General features: G+C 70.3%; 1 protein-coding gene across 1 annotated transcript in view; it reads right to left on the bottom strand.

The window, feature by feature from the left end:
• The window catches only part of CELSR2 (cadherin EGF LAG seven-pass G-type receptor 2), a 62,828-nt gene that overhangs the window by 8,162 nt on the left and 27,287 nt on the right, over positions 1-27,379 (bottom strand). The window contains 16 exon segments of the mRNA XM_063356478.1: positions 664-790; positions 1,911-1,987; positions 2,092-2,204; positions 3,675-3,849; positions 4,654-4,854; positions 6,020-6,146; positions 8,949-9,116; positions 9,709-9,976; positions 11,017-11,160; positions 15,709-15,892; positions 19,043-19,252; positions 20,297-20,391; positions 21,907-22,008; positions 23,214-23,397; positions 24,817-24,937; positions 27,027-27,168. Coding sequence (XP_063212548.1) covers positions 664-790; positions 1,911-1,987; positions 2,092-2,204; positions 3,675-3,849; positions 4,654-4,854; positions 6,020-6,146; positions 8,949-9,116; positions 9,709-9,976; positions 11,017-11,160; positions 15,709-15,892; positions 19,043-19,252; positions 20,297-20,391; positions 21,907-22,008; positions 23,214-23,397; positions 24,817-24,937; positions 27,027-27,168 — 2,438 coding nt within the window.

The raw sequence follows: 27,379 nt of genomic DNA, 5'->3' as shown, positions 1-27,379 counted from the left end.
TATGGGGGGGCAGAGGGGCTGGGGGCTATGGGGACATGGGGGCTGGGGGCTATGGGACAGAGGGTATGGGGCTGTGTGGGGCAGAGGGGCTGGGGGCTGTGGGGAAACAGGGTACAGGGGCTATGGGGCGAAAGAGGCTGGGGGCTATAGGGAAACAGGGAATGGGGGGCTATGGGGACATGGGGGCTGGGGGCTGTGGGGAGAGAGGGGCTGGGGGCTGTGGGGATACGGGGGCTGGGGGCTATGGGAGAGAGGGGCTGGGGGCTATGGGGACAGAGGGGCTGGGGGCTGTGGGGCAGTGGGGCTGGGGGCTATGGGGAGAGAGGGGCTGGGGGCTATGGGGATACGGGGGCTGGGGCTATGGGGAGAAAGGGGCTGGGGCTGTGGGGACACAGGGGGATGGGGGCTGTGGGGACAGGGCGGCTGGGGGCTGTGGGGACAGAGGGACTGGGGGCTATGGGGACATGGGGGCTGGGGGCTATGGGGAAACAGGGAATGGGGGCTGTGGGGACACAGGGGCTGGGGGCTGTGGGGCAGTGGGGCTGGGGGCTATGGGGAGAGAGGGGCTGGGGGCTATGGGGACATGGGGGCTGGGGGCTGTGGGGAAACAGGGAATGGGGGCTGTGGGGCAGAGGGGCCGGGGGCCGTGGGGCCGGCGGTGACCTGGAGGCAGTTGGAGGCGGCGAAGAGGTAGTGGCAGAGCAGCGCGTCGCTGTTGACCGAGAGCAGGGCCAGGAGCCAGGCCAGGCTGGGCAGGGCCAGCACCACCACGGCCGTCTGCAGCCCGGAGCTGGGGACACCGCGTCACCCCCTGCCTGCACCCTGCCTGCACCCTGCCTGCACCCCCTGCCCACATCCCTGCATGCACCCTGCCTGCATCACTGCCTGCACCCTGCCTGCACCCCCTGCCTGCATCCCCTGCCTGCATCCCCGCATGCACCCCTTGCCTGCATCCCCTGCACACACGCTGCCTGCACCCTGCCTGCACCCTGCCTGCAGCCTGCCTACACCCTGCCTACACCCTGCCTGCACCCCCTGCCTGCACCCCCTGCCCGCATCCCTGCATGCACCCTGCCTGGACCCTGCCTGCATCCCTGCCTGCATCCCCTGCCTGCATCCCCTGCCCATATCCCTGCCTGCAGCCCCTGCCTGCAGCCCTGCCTGCACCCTGCCTGGACCCTGCCTGCACCCCCTGCCTGCACCCCCTGCCTGCATCCCCTGCCCACACACTGCCAGCACCCTGCCTGCAGCCCTGCCTGCAGCCTGCCTGGACCCTGCCTGCAACCCCTGCCTGCATCCCCTGCCCACATGCTGCCTGCACCCTGCCTGCAGCCCTGCCCACACTCTGCCTGCCCCCCCTGCCCGCATCCCCTGCCCGCATCCCTGCCTGCATCCCCTGCCTGCATCCCTGCCTGCAGCCTGCCCACCCCCTGTCTGCACCCCCTGCCTGCATCCCCTGCCCGCATCCCTGCCTGCAACCCCTGCCTGCATCCCCTGCCCACACGCTGCCTGCACCCTGCCTGCAGCCCTGCCCACACTCTGCCTGCACCCCCTGCCTGCATCCCCTGCCCGCATCCTCTGCCCGCATCCCTGCCTGCATCACTGCCTGCATCACTGCCTGCATCCCCTGCCTGCATCCCCTGCCCACACGCTGCCTGCACCCTGCCTGCAGCCCTGCCTGCAGCCTGCCCACACCCTGCCCGCATCCCCTGCCCACATCCCCTGCCTGCATCCCCTGCCCGCATCCCTGCCTGCCTCCCCTGCCCCCGCCACTGTCTCTGTGCTCCCCCAGGGGTACCACGTCTGCCCTCCCACCCATGGGCGCCCCAGTCCCCCATGCCCCCCTCCCACCCATGGGTGCCCCAATGCCCCCCTGCCACCCCTGGGTGCCCCCCTCCCGGGTGACTCACGCCGTGCCCTTCTTCTCGAAGCCCTGCGGGCTGCTGCAGGTGGCCCGGGCCGCCAGCACCAGGAAGAAGATGCTGATCTGCGGGGGCAGAGGGGGGTGAGCAGGTGGGGGTGGGCACCCATGGGTGCTCCCCCTCCCCCCCCCCTTCCCCACCCAAACCAGCTCCCCCCCCCGCTACGTACGGCCACGGCGCAGGCGATGGGCCCCGCCAGGCTCCAGACCAGGCTGTCGTGGATGGAGAGCCAGCAGAAGTCGGGGTTGCCGTAGCCCTCGGGGTCCAGCCCCACCGCCAGCCCTGCGCACAGCCGGGGGTCGGGGGGGGGGCCGAGAGAGGGGGCGGGGCTAGGGAGGGAGGGGCGGGGCTACGGCTGAAGGGGCGGGGCTACGGCCGAAGGGGCGGGGCTAAGGTGGGGAGACGGAGCCGAGAGCGGGGCCAAGGCGGGAGGGGCGGGGCTACGTCCGAAGGGGCGGGGCTAAGGCGGGAGGGGTGGAGCCGGGCCAAGGCGGGAGGGGCGGGGCTACGGCCGAAGGGGCGGGGCTAAGGCGGGAGGGGCGGAGCCGAGAGCGGGGCCAAGGCGGGAGGGGCGGGGCTACGGCCGAAGGGGCGGGGCTAAGGCGGGAGGGGCGGAGCCGAGAGCGGGGCCAAGGCGGGAGGGGCGGGGCTACGGCCGAAGGGGCGGGGCTAAGGCGGGAGGGGCGGAGCCGAGAGCGGGGCCAAGGCGGGAGGGGCGGGGCTACGGACGAAGGGGCGGGGCTAAGGCGGGAGGGGCGGAGCCGAGAGCGGGGCCAAGGTGGGAGGGGCGGGGCTACGGCCGAAGGGGCGGGGCTAAGGCGGGAGGGGCGGAGCCGAGAGCGGGGCCAAGGCGGGAGGGGCGGGGCTACGGACGAAGGGGCGGGGCAAGGGCGGGAGGGGCGGAGCCAAGGTGGGAGGGGCGTGGCTGAGGCGGGGGCGTGGCCAAGGCGGGAGGGGCGGGGCCAAGAGCACGGGGGGGGCAAGCTGAGAGGGGCGGGGTTAAAGCGGGAGGGGCGGGGGGGCTTAGGAGGGGTGGAGCCAAGGCGTGGGGGCGGGGCCAAGGCGGGAGGCGGGATCAGAGCTGGGCAAAAGCGGGAGGGGCGTGGCTAAGTCGGGAGGGGCGGAGCCAAGGTGGGAGGGGCAGGGCCAGGGCGGGTGGGGCTGGGGAGGCAGCTGCACCCTTGGGGGTGAGGCTACGCTGGGCGGGGGCGTGGCTGTGGGGGACCTGTTTAAAACCGGGGGGGGCGGGACTATGACAGGTAAGGGGCGGGGCTATGGCCCCGGGGGCGTGTCTAAAGCGGTGGGGGCGTGGCTACGCTTTGGGGGCGTGTCTATAAGGCCTTTGGGCGGGTCTAATATCTTGGGGCGGGGCTATTGCCCCGGGGGAGGCGTGTTTCAGAGGGCGGGGCTACGCTTTTGGGGGGCGGGGCTACGGTGGGTGAGGGCGGGGCTAAACTCTGGGGGCGGAGCTAAGGCGTGGGGGCGGGGCTGCGTCCTTGGGGGCGGGGCCGTGCCCTGGGCGGGGGGGGCGTGGCCACGCTCGTCGGGGGCAGGTGAGACCCCACCTTACACTACCCTGAATGGGGGGGGGGTGGGGGGGTGTGGCTCCGGGGGCGGGGCAAGGCCTAGGAGGGGGCGTGGCCACCCCGGGGGTAGTGGTGGGGGGGTGGGTGCCTTGTGTTTCCCCCTGAGGGGGCGGGGTTAGGGGGCAGGGGGCGGGGTGGGGGGTGGGGGTGGGGGGGGGGTCCTCACCGGTGATGAAGGCGGGCAGCCCCCAGCCCAGGACGTGGTAGAAGCGCATGGGCCCGCGGTCGACGTGCCGGGGCTCGCTGCGGCGGCGGTAGAGGTGCAGCCCCTCCAGCAGCCCCCAGCCCACCGCGCTCATGTAGAGGAACTGCAGCAGGATGGCCACCACCGTGCACGCCAGCTGCGCCCCCCCCACCCCCCCCCCCCGCCGCCCACCCCGCCCCCGGAGGGTACGTTTTAATGCCTGGCACCTCGCCGCCCCACCCAACCCCCTCCGCGGCTACGCCCCCCCACACCCCCCCCATTAGACCCAACCCTAGCACTCCCCCCCACCCCCTTGGAGAGCCCCGCCCCTTTTAAAAGACCCCCACCCCCCCCGCCCCACCCCCTTTAAGGAGCCCCACCCCTACCAGAGGCCCCCCCACCCCCTTGGAGAGACACCCCCCCCAAACACCCCCCCCTTTCGTAAGCCCCACCCCTTTGGAGAAGGCACGTCCCCTTGGAGAGCCCCGCCCCCTTGGAGAGCCCCGCCCCCTTTCAGAGCCCCACCCCTTTGAGAGGCCCCGCCCCTTTAAAGGACCCCACCCCTTTTGCTAGGCCCCACCCCCTTTGGGAGCCCCACCCCCTTGGAGAGGCCCCGCCCCCTCTCGGAGCCCCACCCCCGATAGCCCCCACCCCTATGAGAAGCCCCATCCCATTGGAGAGCCCCACCCCCTTAAAAACCCCACCCCCTTTGCGCCCCCCCACCCCATGAGAAACCCCACCCCTTTGACAGGCCCCGCCCATTTCAGAGCCCCACCCCTTTTTACACCCTCCCCCTTGGGCCCCTCCCACCGCTTAGCCCCCACCCCAGCAGCCTCGCCCCCCCAGAATGCCGTGGGGGGGGGAGTGGGGGTCCCCATGCCCCCTGAGACACCCCTCCCCCCACCCCCCCAGTGCCCCCGTCCCCGCCCCGTCCCCGTCCCCCCGGGGGGGGGGCGCTCACCGGGAAGTCGGCCTGGTTGATGCCGAGGAGGAAGACGAGCTGGGCGAGGAGGAGGGCGGTGGCGGCGTGGCGGCGGATGCTGTGGCGGTTGGAGCGCAGCCCCCGCAGCCCCCCCAGGGCCAGCACGGCCAGCAGCAGCCCCGCCAGCCCCACCCCCAGCGAGCCGTAGGTCAGCCCGGCCAGCGGCAGGATCTCCCCGTTCTGCGGCACCGGCGGCACCGTCGGCATGTGCCCGGCACGTGCCGCCGAGCCACGCCCTCCCCCACCCCTCCCCCGGAGCCACGCCCACCCCCCGAGCCACGCCCAGCGAGGGCCACGCCCCGGAGCCACGCCCCAGGTCTTGCTAATGCAGCCACTCTCCCCTAGGCCACGCCCCCCTGGGCCACGCCCCCCGAAGCCACGCCCCGATACACGCCCACTGGGCCCACGCCCCAGGCCACGCCCACCAGAGCCACTCCCCTGAGCCAGCCCCCCCGGGGCCACGCCCACTAGAGCCATGCCCCCCCCAGCCACGCCCACTGAGGGCCACACCCCGGAGCCACGCCCCACGTCTTGCTAATGCAGCCATTCTCCCCTAGGCCACGCCCCCGAAGCCACGCCCCCGATACACGCCCACTGGGCCCACGCCCCCCAGCCACGCCCCCCAGAGCCACGCCCCAGAGCCACGCCCACACAAGTGATGGCTGCCCCGAGCTACGCCCCCCCCCGGAGCAACTCCTACCGGAGCCACGCCCCCGAGCCACGCCCCAATACACGCCCACTGGGGGCCACGCCCCCCCCGCCACGCCCCCCCAAGTGATGCCTGCCCCAAGCTACGCCCCCACCGGAGCCACGCCCACGAGCCACACCCACGAGCCACACCCACTGGGGGCCACGCCCATCACAGCCACGCCCCCGAGTCACACACACCCCCCCTCCCCCCCGCCCAGAGCTCCAATGCCTGGCCCGACCCACACCCCCCCACCCCCGGGAAACCACGCCCCCAGAACTCAGCCCCGCCCCCTTGGAACCCCGCCCTCCCTGCTTAGCCCCGCCCCCTTTGAGCCCCGCCCCACTGGAGCCCCGCCCACCCCATCCGGCCCCACCCCAATCAAGCCCTGCCCCATCCTTAGCCCCGCCCATCCTTAGCCCCGCCCCCCCTTAGCGCAAGCCCCACCCCCCATTGCCCCGCCCCACGGCGTGGTCCCCCACGTGTCCCCCCCCCCCCCCCGTCCCCATGTGCCCCATGTCCCCACGCCAGGGCCCTGTCCCCGCATCCCCTCAATGGCCCCGGTCCCCTGTGCCCCCCCCCCCCCCCACCGCCGTGTCCCACACCCCCGTGTCATCCCCCCCCCCCTCCAGTGTCGTCCCCCCCTCCGTGTCCCACCTCGCGGCGGGAGATGTCCATGAGGACGGCGAAGCTGGTGAGGTGGTGGCACTGGCAGCTGACGTGGCTCCGGTTGCGGAAGACGATCTCGCAGCCCCGCGCCGACCAGCCGCCCGCGCCGCCCGCCCTGCGCAGCACCCTCAGCACCGCCGCCGCCACCCCCCACCCCGCCCGGGGACGCCGCCCGGGGGTCACCCACCCCACCCGGGGACACCACCCAGGACATCCAACCCTCCTGGGGACACCTTGTGGGACACCCACCCCGTCTGGGGACATTGCCCAGGGACACCCAACCCACCTGGGGACACCCACCAGCACCCTCAGCCACCACTCCCAGGACACCCACCCCACGCGGTGTCACCACCCAGGACATCCAACCCACCCGGGGTCACCACCCTGGACACCCATCCCCCCTGGGGTCACCACCCAGGGCATCCAACCCACCCAGGGTCACCACCCTGGACACCCATCCCACCTGGGGACACCACCCAGGGCATCCAACCCACCTGGGGACACCACCCAGGACACCCATCCCACCTGGGGACACCATGTGGGACACCCACCCCATCTGGGGACATTGCCCAGGACACCCAACCCCCCCCCCCAGCCCGGCATGGACATTCACCAGCACCTCAGTCACCACCCCCAGGACACCCACCCCACCCAAAGACACCACCCGAGACACCCACCCCACCCGGGGACACCACCCAGGACATCCACCCCACCCGGGGTCACCACCCGCAACACCCAACCCACCCAGAGTCACAACCCGGGACATTCGTCCCACCTGGGGACACCATGTGGGACACCCATCCCACCTGGGGACATTGCCCAGGGACACCCAACCCATCTGGGGACACCCACCAGCACCCTCAGCCACCACCCACGACACCCACCCCACCTGGGGTCACCACCCGCAACACCCAACCCACCCAGGGTCACAACCCGGGACATCCGTCCCACCTGGGGACACCATGTGGGACACCCACCCCACCTGGGGACATTGCCCAGGGACACCCAACCCATCTGGGGACACCTACCAGCACCCTCAGCCACCACCCGGGACAACCACCCCACCCGGGGACACCCACCAGCACCCCCAGATGCCACCTGGGACATCCATCTCCCCTGGGGACACCACCCAAGGACACCCAACCCACCCCGGGCCACACACCCACCCCACCTGGGGACACCATGTTGGGACACCCACCCTACCTGAGGACACCCACCAGCGCCCTCAGCCACTCCCCAGGGACACCCACCCCACCTGGGGACACCATGTGGGACACCCAACCCACCCAGGGTCACCGTCTGGGTCACCCACACCACCCAGGGCCACCCACCAGCACCCTCAGCCACCACCCAGGCCACCCAACCCACCTGGGGACACTACATGGGACACCCACCCCACCTGGGGACAGTACGTGGGACACCCACCCCACCTGGTGACACTGCCCTGGGCCACCCACCTGACCCGGGGCCACCAACTGGCACCCTCAGCCACCACCCCGGGACACCCACCCCACCTGGGGACACTGCACGGGTCCCCTCCCACCACCCACCCATGACACCAGGGACAGGGCTGCCACCCCAGCGCCCCGTCCTTGTGTCACCCACCCAGCCACCGGTGCCAGGGATGCCACCTCGCAACCCTGTCCCCGTGTCACCCACCCATGACCCCTAGGGTCACCCCCAGACCACACACCCTGCCCCATGTCCCCCCTAGGGGGGTGTCCCCGGGGTGTCCCTGTCCCCAGGGTGTCCCTGTGTCCCCAGGGGGGTGTCCCTGTCCTCGGGGTGACCCTGTCCCTGGGGTGTCCCCTGTCCCCAAGGGTGTCCCTGTCCCCAGGGTGTCCCACAGTGTCCCCGTGTCTCCAGGCTGTCCCTGGGGGGGTGTCTCCCTGTCCTCGTAGTGTCCCTGTCCCCACAGGTGTGTCCCTGTCCTGGGGGTGTCCCTGTCCCCAGGGTGTCCCTGCCCCCAAGGGTGTCCCCGTGTCCCCAGGGCATCCCTATCCCCAGGGTGTCCCCGTGCCCCTGAGGTGTCCCTGTCCCTGGGGGTGTCCCTGTCCCCAGGGTGTTCCTGTCCCTGGGGTGTCCCTGTGTCCCCGGGGGTGTCCCTGTCCCTGGTGTGTCCCTGTCCCCGGGGGTGTCCCCGTGTCCTCAGCGTGTCCCTGTCCCCGGCGTGTCCCTGTCCCCGGGGTGTCCCTGTCCCTGGGGTGCCCCTGTGTCCCTGGGGGTGTCCCTGTCCCTGGGAGTGTCCCCGTGTCCTCAGGGCATCCCTGTCCCTGTGTCCCTGGGGGTGTCCCTGTCCCCAGGGGTGTTCCTGTCCCCTGGGGTGTCCGTGTCCCTGGGGGTGTCCCTGTCCCCAGGGGTGTCCCGGTGTCCCCAGGGCATCCCTGTCCCCAGGGTGTCCCTGTCCCTGTGTCCCCTAGGGTGTCCCTGTCCCCTGGGGTGTCCGTGTCCCTGGGGGTGTCCCTGTCCCCAGGGGTGTCCCGGTGTCCCCAGGGCATCCCTGTCCCCAGGGTGTCCCTGTCCCTGTGTCCCCTAGGGTGTCCCTGTCCCCTGGGGTGTCCCTGTCCCTGGGGGTGTCCCTGTCCCTGGGAGTGTCCCCGTGTCCTCAGGGCATCCCTGTCCCTGTGTCCCTGGGGGTGTCCCTGTCCCTGGGGTGTCCCCGTGTCCTCAGCGTGTCCCTGTCCCCTGGGGGTGTCCCTGTCCCCGGGGGTGTCCCGGTGTCCCCAGGGCGTCCCTCTCCCTGTGTCCCTGGGGGTGTCCCTGTCCCTGGGGTGTCCCCGTGTCCTCAGCGTGTCCCTGTTCCCCGGGGGTGTCCCTGTCCCCGGGGGTGTCCCGGTGTCCCCAGGGCGTCCCTGTCCCTGTGTCCCCGGGGGGTGTCCCCATGTCCCCGTGGGGGATGTCCCCGTCCCCGGCTCACAGCAGGGAGTGGTTCCAGAAGACGCAGATGGGCTTGGAGCGCTCCTGGGTCTCCAGCAGCCGGAACTGGAGGGTGATGGGTTTGGCCAGGGCCCGCGGCCCCCGCGCCCCCCCCGGGTGCACGCTGATGCTCACCACCGGCGTGTTGATGACGGGGCGCTTGGGCACCCTGCGGTGTCGGGGGGGGCGGGGGGGGGGGCAGCGGGGTCAGGGCAGGGGACACCCCCCCATCTCGGTGCCCCGCTGGGGACCTGGCGCCCCACGGGCACCCTCATGGTCCCCCCCCCCCCGTCTCCCAGCACCCCACAGATGCCCTCCCTTCCCTTGGCACCCCCCGTGCCCCCTCCCAGCACCCTGTGCCCCCCACCCTTGAGCACCCCATGAACACCCTCCCTGTCCCCCCATCTCCCAGCACCCCACGGGCACCCTCACATCCCCTGCGCCCCCCATCCTTGGGCACCCCACGGGCACCCCCCCGTGTCCCCCCACTTCCCAGCACCCCACAGATGCCCTCCCTCGTCCTGGCACCCCCCGTGCCCCCTCCCAGCACCCTCTGCCCCCTACCCGTGATCACCCCACGGTCGCCCCCCCTCTCCCAGCACCCCACAGATGCCCTCCCTCGCCCTGGCACCCCCCGTGCCCCCTCCCAGCACCCCGTGCCCCCGATCCTCGGTCACCCCCCCCTGCCCCTCCCAGCCCCCCATGCCCCCCAAGCCCCGTTCCCTCCCCACCACCCCCCAGTTGCCCCCCCCCCCGGCCACCTGAGGCTGCGCTTGTCGCTGTCGTAGGCCTGGGGCAGGAGCCCGGCCAGCGTGCGGTAGATGATGACGCTGGCGATGGCCTGGCCCTCGCCCGTCCCGGGGTGTCGCTTGCGCCGGGTCACCAGGGTCACCTCCTCTTCGTCCTCCTCCTCCTCCTCCTCTTCTTCCTCCTCCTCCTCCGCGGCCTCTTCGGCCTCACCCTCCTCCTCCTCCTCCTGCTCCTGCCCCACTGTGCCTTGGGGGGGCTGCCCCTGCCCGGTGGAGGGGGCTGGGGGGGGCCAGGCAGGGGGTTGGCGTGATGCTCCGCCAGCCCCACAGCTGGGACAGGGTCCCCGACCCTGCCAGTGCCACCCCAGTGTCCCCAACCCTGCCAGCCCCATCCCGGTGTCCCCAGCCCTGCCAGTGCCACCCTGGGGTCCCCGACCCTGCCAGCCCCATTCCATTGTCCCCAGCCCTCCCAGTCCCATTCTGGTGTCCCCAACCCTGCCAGTGCCACCCTGGGGTCCCCGACCCTGCCAGCCCCATTCCATTGTCCCCAGCCCTCCCAGTCCCATCCCGGTGTCCCCAGCCCTGCCAGTGCCACCCTGGGGTCCCCAACCCTGCCAGCCCCATTCCATTGTCCCCAGCCCTCCCAGTCCCATTCTGGTGTCCCCAACCCTGCCAGCCCCGTCCCGGTGTCCCCAACCCTGCCAGTGCCACCCTGGGGTCCCCAACCCTGCCAGCCCCGTCCCAGTGTCCCCAACCCTGCCAGTGCCACCCTGGGGTCCCCAACCCTGACAGTCCCATCCCAGTGTCCCCAACCCTGCCAGTGCCACCCCGGCATCCCCAGCCCTCCCAGCCCCATCCCGGTGTCCCTGACCCTGCCAGCCCCATTCCATTGTCCCCAGCCCTCCCAGTCCCATTCTGGTGTCCCCAACCCTGCCAGTGCCACCCCGGGGTCCCCAACCCTGACAGCCCCGTCCCGGTGTCCCCAGTCCTGCCAGTGCCACCCTGGGGTCCCCAACCCTGCCAGCCCCATGCTGGGGTCCCCAAACCTACCGGTCCCATGCCAGGGTCCCCAGTCGTCCCAGCCCCATGGCCAAACAGGGGGGTGTCCCCCCCCACCACCCTTCCAGCCCCATGGCCACATCAGTGTCCCCCACCCTGCCAGCCCCATGGCCACACCGATGTCCCCAACCCTACCAGCCCCATGCCAGGTTCCCCAGTCGTCCCAGCCCCACGGCCATGCTGGGGTCCCCCATCGTCCTGCCCACCCCCCCAGCCTGGGCCAGCCCCCCCCTCTCCCCCTGCTGCCCCCCCGGGACTCACGCCTGCCCTCGGCGGGCCGGAAGACGCTGTCGGGCAGGATGACGGTGGTCTCCAGGTCGGGGGGCTTCTCCCCACGCAGCGCCTCGTAGCGCGGCAGCCGGGCGCCCGCCGAGCTGCCCTTGTCCAGCCGCACCACCGACACCACTGCGGCACCGCGGCACCCATGGGCCCCCGCACCCAGGGACCCCCACACTCACAGACACCCCCCCGCCACACACACCCACGGACCCTGGCACCCAGGGACCCCTGCACCCATGGAGCCCCGCACCCATGGGCCCTGGCATCCACCAACCCCCACGCCAATGGACCCCTGCACCCATAGACCCCCGCACCCATGGAGCCCCGCACCCATGGGCCCTGGCATCCACAGGCCCCTGCACCCGGGACCCCCGCACTCACAGACCCCCCCCCACCACACACACCCACGGACCCTGGCACCCAGGGACCCCTGCACCCACAGACCCCCACACCCATGGGCCCTGGCATCCACAGACCCCCACACCCAGGGACCCCCGCACCCATGGGCCCTGGCATCCACAGACCCCCACACCCATGGACCCCCACACCCAGGGACCCCTGCACTCACAGACCCCCGAACCCATGGGCCCTGGCATCCACAGACCCCTGCACCCAGGGACCCCCGCACTCACAGACCCCACACACACACACCCACGGACCCTGGCACCCAGGGACCCCTGCACCCATGGACCCCTGCACCCAGGGACCCCCGCACTCACAGACACCCCCCCACACACCCACGGACCCCGGTACCCAGAGACCCCCACACCCATGGAGCCCTGCACCCACGGACCCCCACACCCAGGGACCCCTGCACTCACAGACACCCCCCACACACCCACGGACCCCGGTACCCAGGGACCCCCGCACCCATGGAGCCCCGCACACATGGGCCCTGGCATCCACAGACCCCCGCACCCAGGGACCCCCGCACTCACAGACACCCCCCCCACCACACACACCCACGGACCCCGGTACCCAGAGACCCCCACACCCATGGAGCCCTGCACCCACGGACCCCCACACCCAGGGACCCCCGCACTCACAGACCCCCCCCGCACCCACGGACCCCGGTACCCAGGGACCCCCGCACCCATGGAGCCCCGCACCCATGGGCCCTGGCATCCACAGACCCCCACACCCAGGGACCCCCGCACCCAGGGACCCCCGCACCCACAGACCCCCGAACCCATGGGCCCTGGCATCCACAGACCCCTGCACCCAGGGACCCCCGCACTCACAGACACCCCCCCCACCACACACACCCACGGACCCCGGTACCCAGAGACCCCCACACCCATGCAGCCCTGCACCCACGGACCCCCACACCCAGGGACCCCCACACTCACAGACCCCCCCCGCACCCACGGACCCTGGCACCCAGGGACCCCCGCACCCATGGGCCCTGGCATCCACCAACCCCCACACCAATGGACCCCCGCACCCAGGGACCCCCGCACCCACAGACCCCCCACACCTGGGGACCCCCACACCCATGGGCCCTGACACCCACAGACCCCCAAACCCAGGGAACCCCACACCCAGGGACCCCGGCACCCACCGACCCCCACACCCACGGAGCCCAGCACCCCGTGTGCCTGGCACCCACGGACCCCCGCACCCCCGGACCCCGGCACCTCGCGTGGCACAGCACCCACGGACCCCCACACCCAGGAACCCTGTCACCCACAGACCCCGGCACCCACAGACCCCCGCACCCAGGGACCCCCCACACCCAGGGACTCCCACACCCAGGGACCCTGGCACCCACGCGTGTCCTTGGGCACACACATGTCCCCCAGGCACACGTGTCCCCAGGCACACACGTGTCCCCCAGGCACACACATGTCCCCAGCACACATGTGTCCTTGGACACACACACGTGTCCCCAGACACCCATGTCCCCAGGCACCCCCATGTCCTTCTGCACACGCATGTCCCCAGGCGCACACGTGTCCTTGGGCGCGCACACATGTCCCCCAGGCACACACATGTCCCCAGGCACACACATGTCCCCAGCACACGTGTCCTTGTGCACACCCAGGTCCCCCAGACACACACGTGTCCCCCAGGCACACACATGTCCCCAGGCACACACGTGTCCTTGTGCATGCATATGTCCCCTGGGCACACGTGTGTCCCCAGGCACACCCACGCCCATGTCCCCAGGCGCACACGTGTCCTTGGGCACGCACACGTGTCCCCAGGCACACACATGTCCCCAGCACACACGTGTCCTTGGACACACACACACGTCCCCCAGACACCCATGTCCCCAGGCACCCCCATGTCCTTCTGCACATGCATGTCCCCAGGCGCACACCTGTCCTTGGGCGCACACATGTGTCCCCAGGCACACACATGTCCCCAGCACACACGTGTCCTTGTGCAAACACATGTCCCCTGGGCACACGTGTGTCCCCAGGCACACCCACGCCCATGTCCCCAGGCGCACGCGTGTCCTTGAGCACACACACATGTCCCCAGCACACACGTGTCCTTCTGCACACCCAGGTCCCCCAGACACACACATGTCCCCAAGGCACACACATGCCCCCAGCACACTTATGTCCCCTGGGCAAATGTGTGTCCCCAGGCACACCCACGCCCATGTCCCCAGGCGCACGCATGTCCTTGGGCGCGCACACGTGTCCCCAGGCACACACATGTCCCCAGCACACACATGTCCCCCAGACACCCATGTCCCCAGCACACCCGTGTCCTTCTGCACACGCATGTCCCCAGGCACACGCCTGTCCTTGGGCGCGCACACGTGTCCCCCAGGCACACGTGTCCCCAGCACACACGTGTCCTTCTGCATACGCATGTCCCCAGGCGCATGCGTGTCCTTGGGCATGAACACTTGTCCCCCAGGCACACGTGTCCCCAGGTACACCCATGTCCCCAGCACATACATGTCCCCAGCACACGTATGTGTGTCCCCAGGCACACCCGCGCCCATGTCCCCAGGCGCACGCGTGTCCTTGGGCGCACACATGTCCCCCAGGCACACGTGTCCCCAGGCACACACATGTCCCCAAGGCACACACATGTCCCCAGCACACACGTGTCCTTGGACACACACACATGTCCCCCAGACACCCATGTCCCCAGGCACCCCCATGTCCTTCTGCACACGCATGTCCCCAGGCGCACACGTGTGCTTGTGCACGCATGCATGTCCCCCAGGCACACGTGTCCCCAGGCACACACATGTCCCCAGCACACATGTGTCCTTCTGCACACCCAGGTCCCCCAGACACACACATGTCCCCAAGGCACACACATGTCCCCAGCACACACACGTCCCCCAGACACCCATGTCCCCAGCACACCCGTGTCCTTCTGCACACGCATGTCCCCAGGCGCACACCTGTCCTTGAGCGCGCACACGTGTCCCCCAGGCACACGTGTCCCCAGCACACACATGTCCCCAGCACACCCGTGTCCTTCTGCACACGCATGTCCCCAGGCGCACGCATGTCCTTGGGCATGAACACTTGTCCCCCAGGCACACGTGTCCCCAGGTACACCCATGTCCCCAGCACATACATGTCCCCAGCACACGTATGTGTGTCCCCAGGCACACCCGCGCCCATGTCCCCAAGCGCACGCATGTCCTTGGGCACGCACACATGTCCCCCAGGCACACGTGTCCCCAGGCACACACATGTCCCCAAGGCACACACATGTCCCCAGCACACACGTGTCCTTGGACACACACACATGTCCCCCAGACACCCATGTCCCCAGGCACCCCCATGTCCTTCTGCACACGCATGTCCCCAGGCGCACACGTGTGCTTGTGCACGCATGCATGTCCCCCAGGCACACGTGTCCCCAGGCACACACATGTCCCCAGCACACATGTGTCCTTCTGCACACCCAGGTCCCCCAGACACACACATGTCCCCAAGGCACACACATGTCCCCAGCACACACACGTCCCCCAGACACCCATGTCCCCAGCACACCCGTGTCCTTCTGCACACGCATGTCCCCAGGCGCACACCTGTCCTTGAGCGCGCACACGTGTCCCCCAGGCACACGTGTCCCCAGCACACACATGTCCCCAGCACACATGTGTCCTTCTGCACACGCATGTCCCCAGGCGCACGCATGTCCTTGGGCATGAACACTTGTCCCCCAGGCACACGTGTCCCCAGGTACACCCATGTCCCCAGCACATACATGTCCCCAGCACACGTATGTGTGTCCCCAGGCACACCCGCGCCCATGTCCCCAGGCGCACACGTGTCCTTGGGCGCACACACGTGTCCCCCGGGCACACGTGTCCCCAGGCACACACATGTCCCCAGCCCATACGTGTCCCCAGCCCACATATGTGTGTCCCCAGGCACACCCACGCCCATGTCCCCAGGCGCACGCGTGTCCTTGGGCGCGCACACGTGTCCCCCGGGCACACGTGTCCCCAGGCACACACATGTCCCCAGCCCATACGTGTCCCCAGCCCACATATGTGTGTCCCCAGGCACACTCACGCCCACGTCCCCAGGCGCGCGCGTGTCCTCGGACGCACGCACACGCGTCCCCAGGCACACCCGAGTCCCCTGGCACCCGCCACGTCCCCGTTGCGCGCAGCCGTGTCCCCAGCACACCCGCGTGTCCCCCGGGGCGGGGGGGGGGGGTGGGGGGGGGGGGTTCCCCGCTCACCGATGTTGGGGGTGACGATGGTGAAGGGGCTGAGGTAGGTCTGGGGCATGTTCTGGGCCAGGGCGCTGGCGTAGTCCTCGAAGTGCTTGAGCAGCCAGGCCGTGCCCCCCTCCGTCTGCTGGATCAGCTCCCAGTGCCGCTTGTTGCTGGCGTCCAGCAGGGCACTGCCCACCCGCAGCAGGTTCTGCCGGAGGGGGCAGGGGTGGGCACCGCTGCCCCTCACCCAGGTAGCGGGTACCCCCCCGCCCCCACCCCGGGGCACCCCGGCACTGACAACGGCCGCCAGGGCGGCTGGAAGGCACCCAAAGTTAAGTTGCGAGGGTGCCCATCGCCCCGGCGTCTGGGCTCTCGCACCGGTCCACCCCCCACCCCCCCCCCACCCCCCCCCCCACACCGAGGGTGCCCCTCGCCCCGGCATCTGGGCTCCTGCACCAAGAACCCCCCACCCATAAGGGGGCCCATCACCCCGGCGTCTGGCCTCCTGCACCAACACCCCCCCACCCATTGGGTGTCCATGGACCTGGCCTCTGGCCTCCTGCACCCACCCCTTTGGTGCCCATCACCCTGATGTCTGGCCTCCTGCACCCACCCCTTGGGTGCCCATTTCCCCGGAATCTGGCCTCCTGCGCACACCCATAGGGATGCCCATTGCCCTGGCCTCTGGCCTCTTGCACCCACCCCTTGGGTGCCCATTGCCCTGGCATCTGCCCTCCTGCACCCACCCATTGGGTGCACCTCACCCCAGCAATCTGGGCTCCTGCACCAACACCCCCCACCCATCGGGTGCCCATCACCCTGGCGTCTGGACTCCTGCACCCACCCATCGGGTTCCCATCGCCCTGGCCTCTGGCCTCCTGCTACCACCCCTTGGGTGCCCATCACCCTGATGTCTGGGCTCCTGCACCAACAACCCCCCACCCATTGGGTGCCCATCAGCCAGGCATCTGGCCTCCTGCTCCCATCCCATGGGTGCCCATTGCCCTGGCCTCTGGGCTCCTGCACCAGCACCCCCCATCCCTTGGGTGCCCATCACCCTGGCCTTTGGCCTCCCGCACCCACCCATCGGGTGCCCATCACCCCGGTATCTGGGCTCTCGCACGGGCCCATCCACCCCCCCCGAGTGTGCCCCTCACCCCGGCGTCTGGGCTCTTGCACCAGTAACCCCCCCACCCCTTGGGTGCCCCTCACCCCGGCGCCTGGGCTCCTGCACCAATAACCCCCCACCCATTGGGTGCCCATCGCCCCGGCCTCTGGCCTCCTGCACCCACCCATTGGGTGCCCATTGCCCTGGCCTTTGGCCTCCTGCACCCACCCCTTGGGTGCCCATCACCCCGGTGTCAGGCCTCCTGCACCCACCCATTGGGTGCCCATCACCCCGGCGCCTGGGCTCCTGCACCAATAACCCCCCATCCCTTGGGTGCCCATCGCCCTTGGCTTTGGCTTCCTGCACCCACCCCTTGGGTGCCCATCGCCCTGATGTCTGGCCTCCTGCACCAACAACCCCCCACCCGTTGTGTGCCCATCGCCCTGTCGTCTGGCCTCCTGCACGCACCCATTGGGTGCCCATCACCCCGGCAATCTGGGCTCCTGCACCCACCCATTGGGTGCCCACTGCCCTGGCCTCCTGCACCCACCCATCGAGTGACCATCACCCCGGCATCAGGCCTCCTGCACCCACCCCTTGGGTGCCCATCACCCTGATGTCTGGGCTCCTGCACCAACAACCCCCCACCCACTGGGTGCCCATCAGCCAGGCATCTGGCCTCCTGCTCCCACCCCATGGGTGCCCATTGCCCTGGCCTCTGGCCTCCTGCACCCACCCATCGGGTGCCCATCTCCCCGGCGTCTGGGCTCCTGCACCAATAACCCCCCACCCATTGGGTGCCCATCGCCCCGGCATCTGGGCTCTCGCACGGGCCCATCCACCCCCCCCGAGTGTGCCCCTCACCCCGGCGTCTGGGCTCTTGCACCAGTAACCCCCCCACCCAGTGGGTGCCCATCACCCTGGCGTCAGGCCTCCTGCTCCCACCCATGGGGTGCCCATCACCCCGGCGTCTGGGCTCCTGCACCAACAACCCCCCACCCATTGGGTGCCCATTGCCCTGGCCTCTGGCCTCCTGCACCCACCCATTGGGTGCCCATCACCCCGGCGTCAGGCCTCCTGCTCCCACCCATTGGGTGCCCATCACCCTGGCCTCTGGCGTCCTGCACCAACATTCCCTACCCATGACACCCATCACCCTGGCGTCTGGACTCCTGCACCCACCCATCGGGTGCCCATCACCCCGACGTCTGGCCTCCTGCACCAATAACCCCCCATCCCTTGGGTGCCCATCGCCCTTGGCTTTGGCTTCCTGCACCCACCCCTTGGGTGCCCATCGCCCTGATGTCTGGGCTCCTGCGCCAACAACCCCCCACCCATTGGGTGCCCATCAGCCAGGCATCTGGCCTCCTGCTCCCACCCCATGGGTGCCCATTGCCCTGGCCTCTGGGCTCCTGCACCAGCACCCCCCATCCCTTGGGTGCCCATCACCCTGGCCTTTGGCCTCCTGCACCCACCCATCGGGTGCCCATCACCCCGGTATCTGGGCTCTCGCACGGGCCCATCCACCCCCCCCGAGTGTGCCCCTCACCCCGGCGTCTGGGCTCTTGCACCAGTAACCCCCCCACCCCTTGGGTGCCCATCACCCCGGCGTCAGGCCTCCTGTTCCCACCCATGGGGTGCCCATCGCCCCGGCCTCTGGCCTCCTGCACACACCCATCGGCTGCCCATCACCCCGGCGTCAGGCCTCCTGCTCCCACCCATTGGGTGCCCATCACCCTGGCCTCTGGCGTCCTGCACCAACATTCCCTACCCATGACACCCATCACCCTGGTGTCTGGCCTCCTGCACCCACCCATTGGGTGCCCATCACCCCGGTGCCTGGGCTCCTGCACCAATAACCCCCCATCCCTTGGGTGCCCATCGCCCTGGCCTCTGGCCTCCTGCTCCCACCCATTGGGTGCCCATCACCCTGGCCTCCAGCCTCCTGCACCCACCCATTGGGTGCCCATCACCCTGGCCTCTGGCGTCCTGCACCAACATTCCCTACCCATGACACCCATCACCCTGGTGTCTGGCCTCCTGCACCCACCCATTGGGTGCCCATCACCCCGGTGCCTGGGCTCCTGCACCAATAACCCCCCATCCCTTGGGTGCCCATCGCCCTGGCCTTTGGCTTCCTGCACCCACCCCTTGGGTGCCCATCGCCCCGGCGTCTGGCCTCCTGCACCAACAACCCCCCACCCGTTGGGTGCCCCACCTTCCGCCCCCCCCCCCCGCCGCCCCCCGCACCTCGGTGAAGTGGACGTCCTGGGTGGCGGCCAGGCGGAAGCCGCGCTGGGCGCTCTCGTGGCGCAGTAGCCCGCTGGCCAGCCGGTAGGCCAGCCGCAGGTCGCTGCCGAAGTAGGTGGCCGTGCGGCCGGTGGCCTCCTGCAGCTGCAGGGCCACCCGCCGCGACTGCGCCGGGTCCAGCGCCGACTCGTTGCGCGCCAGACGCTCCGCCTGAGGGACGGCGGCGTCAGCGGGGTGGCACCGTCCCCCCGTCCCCGTGAGCCCTGTCCCCATGTCCCTGTGTCCCCATGTCCCCCTGTCCCCCCATCCCCATGTCCCCATCCCCACGTCCCCCTGTCCCCGTGGCCTGCTGTCCCCACATCCCCATGTCCCCCTGTCCTCGTGCCCCCCTGTCCCCATGTCCCCCTGTCCCCATGTCCCCATGTCCCCCTGTCCCCGTGTCCCCCTGTCCCCGTGTCCCCGTGTTCCCCATCCCCGTGTCCCCCTGTTCCCCTGTCCCCATGTCCCCCTGTCCACCTGTCCCCCTGTCCCCGTGTCCCCATGTCTCCGTGTCCCCCGTCCCTGTGTCCCCCCGTCCCCGTGTCCCCCTGTCCCCCTGTCCCCGTGTCCCCCTGTCCCCATGTCCCCATGTCCCCATGTCCCCCGTCCCCGTGTCCCCATGTCCCCCTGTCCCCATGTCCCCCTGTCACTGTGTCCCCATGTCCCCATGTCCCCCGTCCCCATGTCCCCCCGTCCCCCTGTCCCCCTGTCCCCATGTCCCCCTGTCCCCATGTCCCCATGTCCCCCTGTCCCCCGTCCCCGTGTCCCTATGTCCCCCTGTCCCCATGTCCCCCTGTCACTGTGTCCCCATGTCCCCATGTCCCCCGTCCCCATGTCCCCCTGTCCCCCTGTCCCCATGTCCCCCTGTCCCTGTGTCCCCATGTCCCCCCGTCCCCCTGTCCCCCTGTCCCCATGTCCCCCTGTCCCCGTGTCCCCCTGTTCCCGTGTCCCCCTGCCCCCGTGTCCCCCTGTCCCCCTGTCCCCATGTCCCCCTGTCCCCGTGTCCCCCTGTCCTCGTGCCCCCCTGTCCCCCTGTCCCTGTGTCCCTCCATCCCCGTGTCCCCGTCCCCATGTCCCCATGTCCCCCTGTCCCCATGTCCCCGTCCCCGTGTCCCCCTGTCCCCATGTCCCCCTGTCCCCGTGTCCCCCTGTCCCCGTGACCCCTGTCCCCATGTCCCCGTGTCCCCATGTCCCCGTGTCCCCCGGGACACTCACCCAGCCCCGGAGGGCGGCGAAGGCCAAGGAGCTGCAGTTGAAGAGGTTGGGGGGCAGCCAGCCCTTGTGCTCGTCGCAGTGACGCACCGCTGTCCCTGCGGGGACGGTCGGTGGCACAGAGGTGACACCGCGGTGCCGCCACCCCTGCCCCACCACCACCCCTGCCCCGGACCAGAGGTGACACCGTGGTGCCACCACTCCCATCCCAGACCAGCAATGACACCGCAGTGCCACCACCCCTGCTCTGGCCCAGCCACCGCGGTGCCACCACCCCCACCTTGAACCAGCGGTGACACCGTAGTGCCACCACCACCCCCATCCTGGACCAGCGGTGCCACCACGGTGCCACCACCCCTGCCCCACCACCACCCCGGCCCCGGACCAGCAGTGCCACCATGGTGCCACCATCCCTGCAGGGACAGCAGTGCCACCGCAGTGCCACCACCCCCACCTTGGACCAGCGGTGCCACCACAGTGCCACCACCCCTGCACCAGACCAGCGGTGACACCGTGGTGACACCACCCCTGCCCCGGCCCAGCGGTGCCACCACAGTGTCACCGCCCCTGCAGGGACAGCGGTGACACCACGGTGCCACCACTTCTGCCCCGGCCCAGTGGTGACACCATGGTGCCACTGTCCCCGCAGGGACAGTGGTGACACCGCAGTGCCACCACCCCCGCCCCGGCCCATGCGGTGACACCAGCATGTCACCCCACCCCAGCTCTGTGCCACCGTTGTCACCAGTGATGCGGTGGTGGCACTAGGTTGCTGGCACCCAGGTGACAGCAGAGTGACACAGGGTGACAACAGGTGATGACAGTGTCACCTCCCTGCCCCATCCCAGCAGTGACACCGTGGTGTCACCTCTCGCCACCATGTCCCAGTGGTGCCACCGTGTTACCCCCCTTCCTTGTCCCAGCAGTGCCACCACGGTGTCACCCCACCCCAGCTCCACCCCAGCGGTGCCACCACCGTGTCACCCCCTTGCCCTGGCCCACCACAGTGTCACCTCCCAGCCCCATCCCAGCTCTGCCACCACCACGTCACCCCCCTGCCCCATGCCAGCAGCGCCACCATGCCACCCCCCTGTCCTGTCCCAGTGGTGCCACCACCCCTACCCCACCCCCGCAGTGACACCACGGTGTCACCCCACCCCAGCTCCCTCCCGGCAGTGCCACCACCGCGTCACCCCCCTGCCCCGTCCCAGTGGTGCCACCACGGCGTCACGTCCCCCCCTGCCCCCCATCTCAGTAGTGCCACCGTCGCGTCACCTCCCTGACCCCATCCCAGTGGTGCCACTGCGGTGTCACCCCCCCCATCCCATCCCATCTCGGCAGTGCCACCATGGCATCGCCCCCCCGAGCTCTGTCCCAGCGGTGCCACCACGGTGTCACCCACCCCGTCCCAGCACTGCCACCACGGTGTCACAACCCCTGTCCCAGCAGTGCCACCACGGGGTGTCCCCCCCCCTCCCCGTCTCAATGATGCCACCACAGTGTCACCCCCCGGCCCTGTCCCAGCAGTGCCACCACGGTGGCACCCACCCCGTCCCAGCAGTGCCACCACGGTGCCACCCCCCACACCCTGTCCCCGTGTCCCCCCCACCTACCGGTGGAGCCCTTGGGGCAGGGGGCCGCGGCTGGCAGCCCGAAGCGGGTGCGGGGCCACCAAATGTTGGCCTCGATGGCACGGGGACAGCTGTCGTAGTTGACTGCGGGGCAAAGCGGGGGCGTCACGACGGGGTGGCAGCAGGGTGACAGCCACGGCACCCTGTCACCGGCACCCAGGGTGGACAGCAGGGTGACACAGGGTGACAGTAGGTGGCACAGGGTGACAGCAGAGTGACAGCAGTGGCACCCGGTCACTAGCACCCAGGGTGACAGCAAGGTGACATAGGGTGACAGTAGTGGCACCCTGTTGCCGGCACCCAGGGTGACAGCAGGGTGACACAGGGTGACAACAAGGTGACAGCAGGGTGACAGTGGGGTGACAGCAGTGGTACCCCGTCACTGGCACCAGCACCCAGGGTGACAGCAGGGTGACAGCAGATGGCACAGGATGACAGCACAGTGACAGTGGTGGCATGTGGTCACTGGCACCAAGGGTGACAGAGGGTGACAGCAGGGTGACAGCAAGGTGACAGCAGTGACACGCAGCCACTGCCATCAGGGGTGACCCACAGAGGGTGACAGCAGGGTGACAGCAGATGACACAGGGTAACAGCACGGTGACAGCGGTGGCACGCAGTCACTGGCACCAAGGGTGACAGAGGGTGACAGCAGATGACATCGGGTGATACAGGGTGACAGCAGGGTGACAGCAGATGGCACAGGGTGACAGCAGGGTGACAGCGGGGTGACAGCAGTGGCACCTGGTCACAGGTACCGAGGGTGACACAGGGTGACAGAGGGTGACACAGGGTGACACATGGTGACAGCAGGGTGACAGCAGATGGCACAGGGTGACACATGGTGACAGCAGGGTGACAGCAGTGGCATGTTGCCACTGGCACCAAGGGTGGCACAAGGTGACGGCAGGGTGACAGAGGGTGACAGAGGGTGACAGCAGGGTGACAGCGGGGTGACAGCAGTGGCACCTGGTCACTGGTACCAAGGGTGACACAGGGTGACAGCAGGGTGACAGAGGGTGACAGAGGGTGACAGCAGGGTGACGGGGGATGACAGCAGTGGCACCTGGCCACTGGTACCGAGGGTGACACAGGGTGACAGAGGGTGACAGTGGGGTGAAAGCGGGGTGACAGCAGTGGCATCCGGCCGCTGGTACCGAGGGTGACGCAGGGTGACAGAGGCTGACACATGGTGACAGCAGGGTGACAGCAGGGTGACAGCAGACGGCAGGGGGTGCCAGTAGGGTGACAGCGGTGGCAGAGGGTGGCACAGGGCGGGGGTGTCCCACCTTCGCAGCCGCTGGCCGTCACCTCGGCGAAGGGGTTGTCGCAGCGGTCGCAGCGGCGGCCGATGACGCCGGCCTTGCAGGGACACTGCCCGCTGGTGGCGTCGCAGAGGCGCGACAGGGAGCCGGTGGGGTAGCAGTCGCAGAGCAGGCAGGTGTCGCTGCCGGGGGGGCGGTAGTGGTTCTCCTGCCGGGGGGGGGACGGGGGGACGGACGGGACGGCACAGTTTGGGGGGTGTCACGGTCCCCCGGGGCCACCGCGGGTGCGGGGAGCTGGGGACAGGGATGGGGACAGGGATGGGGACAGGGACAGTGAAGGGGGACCAACAATCCGGGGGGGCATCAGGGTCCCCTGGGGCCACCATGTGCACAGGGAGCTGGGGACGGGGACTGGGACGGTGACGGTGATGGGGGACACACACAAACTGGGGGGGTGTCAGGGTCCCCTGGGGCCACCACGGGTGCAGGGAGCTGGGGACGGGTTGGGGACAGGGACAGGGACAGGGACAGCGACGAGGGACCAACGATCTGGGGGGGTGTCACGGTCCCCTGGGGCCACCATGTGCACAGGGAGCTGGGGACGGGGACTGGGACGGGGACAGGGATGGTGACGGTGACAGGGGACACACACTATTTGGGGGGTGTCAGGGTCCCCCGGGGCCACCACGGGTGCAGGGAGCTGGGGACGGGTTGGGGACAGGGATGGGGACAGGGACAGTGATGGGGGACCAACAATTTGGGGGGGTGTCAGGGTCCCCTGGGGCCACTGTGGGCACGGGGAGCTGGGGATGGGGACTGGGATGGTGACGGTGACGGGGGACACACACAAACTGGGGGGGTGTCAGGGTCCCCTGGGGCCACCATGTGCACAGGGAGCTGGGGACGGGGACTGGGACGGGGACAGGGGACACACACTATTTGGGGGGTGTCACAGTCCCCTGGGGCCACCGCAGGTGCGGGGAGCTGGGGACAGGGATGGGGACAGGGACAGTGAAGGGGGACCAACAATCCGGGGGGGCATCAGGGTCCCCTGGGGCCACCATGTGCACAGGGAGCTGGGGATGGGGATGGGGACGGTGATGGGGGACACACACAAACTGGGGGGGTGTCAGGGTCCCCTGGGGCCACCGTGGGTGCAGGGAGCTGGGGACGGGGACGGGGACAGGGACAGTGATGAGGGACCAACGATCTGGGGGGGTGTCATGGTCCCCTGGGGCCACCACAGGTGCGGGGAGCTGGGGACGGGGATGGGGACAGGGACAGGGACAGTGATGGGGGACCAACAGTTTGGGGGGCGTCACGGTCCCCTGGGGCCACCGCGGGTGCAGGGAGTTGGGGATGGGGATGGGGACAGAGATGGGGACAGGGACAGTGACGGGGGCCCAACAGTTTGGGGGGGTGTCACGGTCCCCTGGGGCCACCACAGGTGCGGGGAGCTGGGGACGGGGATGGGGACAGGGACAGTGAGGGGGGACCAACAATTTGGGGGGTGTCATGGTCCCCTGGGGCCACCGCGGGTGCGGGGAGCTGGGGACAGAGCTGGGGACAGGGACAGTGACGGGGGCCCAACGGTCTGGGGGGGTGTCAGGGTCCCCCAGGGCCGGACCTTGCAGCGACACTCGCCCGTCGTCTTGTTGCAGTCGGGGTCGAAGCCCTTGGTGACGTCGCAGCTGCAGGGGCCGCAGGTGGGGTGTCCCCACCACCCCCGGGGACAGGGCTGGGCCTCCCTGCGGGCGTGGCAGGGCGTGGCAGGGCGTGGCAGGGCGTGGCAGGGCGGGGCACCGCCACCCGACCCCTCCCATGCCCGCCCTGCCCCCTTGCGCGCCCGCCGTGCCCTCCCCGTGCCCCCCCCCCCCGCCCCTTGCACGCCCACCGTGCCCCTTCGCACGCCCACCGTGGCTCTTGCACGGGCACCGTGCCCTCCCTGCGTCCCCCCCCATCCCTTGCACGCCCACCGTGCCCCTTGCACACCTGCCGTGCCCTCCCTGTGTCCCCCCTTGCACGCCCACCGTGAGTCTCGCACACCCACCGTGCCCTCCCCGTGCCCCCCTGCCCCCTCGCACACTCACTATGGCTCTTGCACGGGCACTGTGCCCCTTGCACGCCCACCGTGCCCTCCTCATGCCCCCCTCGTCCTTTGCACGCCCACTATGACCCTTGCACGCCCACCGTGCCCTCCCTGTGGCCCCCCCGTCCCTTGCACGCCCACCATGACTCTCGCACGGGCACTGTGCCCCTTGCACACCCGCCGTGCCCTCCCCGTGCCCCCCCCTTGCACACCCACTGTGGTTCTTGCACGCCCACCGTGCCCTCCCTGTGCCCCCCCATCCCTTTGCACACCCAGCGCACCTGTCGCACGCCCACCGTGCCCTCCCCGTGCCCCCCCTGTCCCTTGCACACCCACCGTGCCCCTTGCATGCCCACCGTGGCTCTTGCACGCCCACCGTGCCCTCCCCGTGCCCCACCCTTGCACGCCCACTGTGGTTCTTGCATGGGCACCGTGCCCTCCCTGTGCCCCCCCGTGCCTTGCACGCCCACCGTGCCCCTTGCACACCTGCCGTGCCCTCCCTGTGCCCCCCCTTGCATGCCCACCGTGACTCTCGCACGCCCCCCGTGCCCTCCCCGTGCCCCCCGCCCCCTTGCACACTCACTATGGCTCTTGCACGGGCACTGTGCCCCTTGCACACCCGCCATGCCCTCCCCCTGTCCCCACCTTGCACGCCCACTGTGGCTCTTGCAGAGGCACTGTGCCCTCCCTGTGCCCCCCCGTTCCTTGCACACCCACCGTGCCCCTTGCACGCCCACCACCTCTATTGCACGCCCACCGTGCCCCTTGCATGCCCACCATGCCCTCCCTGTGCCCCTCCCACCCCTTGCACGCCCACCGTGGCTCTTGCACGCCCACCGTGCCCTCCCTGTGCCCCCCCGTTCCTTGCACGCCCACCGTGCCCCTTGCACACCTGCCGTGCCCTCCCTGTGCCCCCCCTTGCACGCCCACTGTGACTCTTGCACGCCCACCGTGCCCTCCCTGTGCCCCCCCCATCCCTTGCACGCCCACCATGACTCTCGCACGGGCACTGTGCCCCTTGCACACCCGCCATGCCCTCCCCCTGTCCCCACCTTGCACGCCCACTGTGGCTCTTGCACGGGCACTGTGCCCTCCCTGTGCCCCTCCCACCCCTTGCACGCCCACCACCTCTATTGCACGCCCACCGTGCCCTCCCCCTGCCCACCCTGTCCCTTGCACACCCACCGTGCCCCTTGCACGCCCACTGTGACTCTCGCACGCCCCCCGTGCCCTCCCCGTGCCCACCCTGCCCCTTCCACGCCCACCACGGCTCTTGCACGCCCACTGTGCCCTCGATGTGCCCCCCCCGCGCCTTGCACACCCACTATGACTCTCGCACGGGCACTGTGCCCCTTGCACACCTGCCGTGCCCTCCCCGTGCCCCCCCCTTGCACGCACACCGTGGCTCTTGCATGGGCACTGTGCCCTCTCTGTGCCCCCCCGTCCCTTGCACACCCACCGTGGCTCTTGCACGCCCACCACCTCTATTGCACGCCCACCATGCCCTACCCGTGCCCGCCCATCCCTTTGCACACCCACCGCACCTCTCGCACGCCCACCGTGCCCTCCCTGTGCCCCCCCTGTCCCTTGCACGCCCACCGTGGCTCTTGCACGGGCACCGTGCCCTCTCTGTGCCCCCCTGTCCCTTGCACGCCCACCGTGCCCCTTGCACGCCCACCGTGCCCTCCCCGTGTCCCGTGTCCGTCCCCCCCCGTCCCTCGCACGCCCTCACACGCGCTGTCCCCCACCTGTGCTCGCAGTAGGCCCCGAAGTGGCCCTGGGGACACTGGCAGGCGTAGCCGTGGCCCGAGCCCGGCCGGCGGGCGCAGGTGGCCGGGGGCTGGCAGGGGTTGAGGGCGCAGGCGCTGACGCAGCTGTCACCGAAGTAACCTGGGCACGAGGGGGGACACGGTTGGGGACACCGGCGGGAGGGAGGGTCACCGGGGGGGGGGCAGTGGCATGGGGACAGTGACAAAGGAGTGGCAGTGCCCTGGGGGACAGTGACAAGGGTGGCAGTGTCCTGCGGACAGTGACAGTGACAGTAGTGGCAGTGCCCAGGGAGGGTGTCAGAGCCCTGGGGGACAGTGACAGTGGTGGCAGT

Source organism: Chroicocephalus ridibundus, chromosome 20, assembly GCF_963924245.1.
Source record: "Chroicocephalus ridibundus chromosome 20, bChrRid1.1, whole genome shotgun sequence".
NCBI classification, from domain to species: Eukaryota; Metazoa; Chordata; class Aves; order Charadriiformes; family Laridae; genus Chroicocephalus; species Chroicocephalus ridibundus.
Note: the sequence above shows the minus strand (reverse complement) of the source record. Positions and strands in the feature narration are given on the sequence as shown.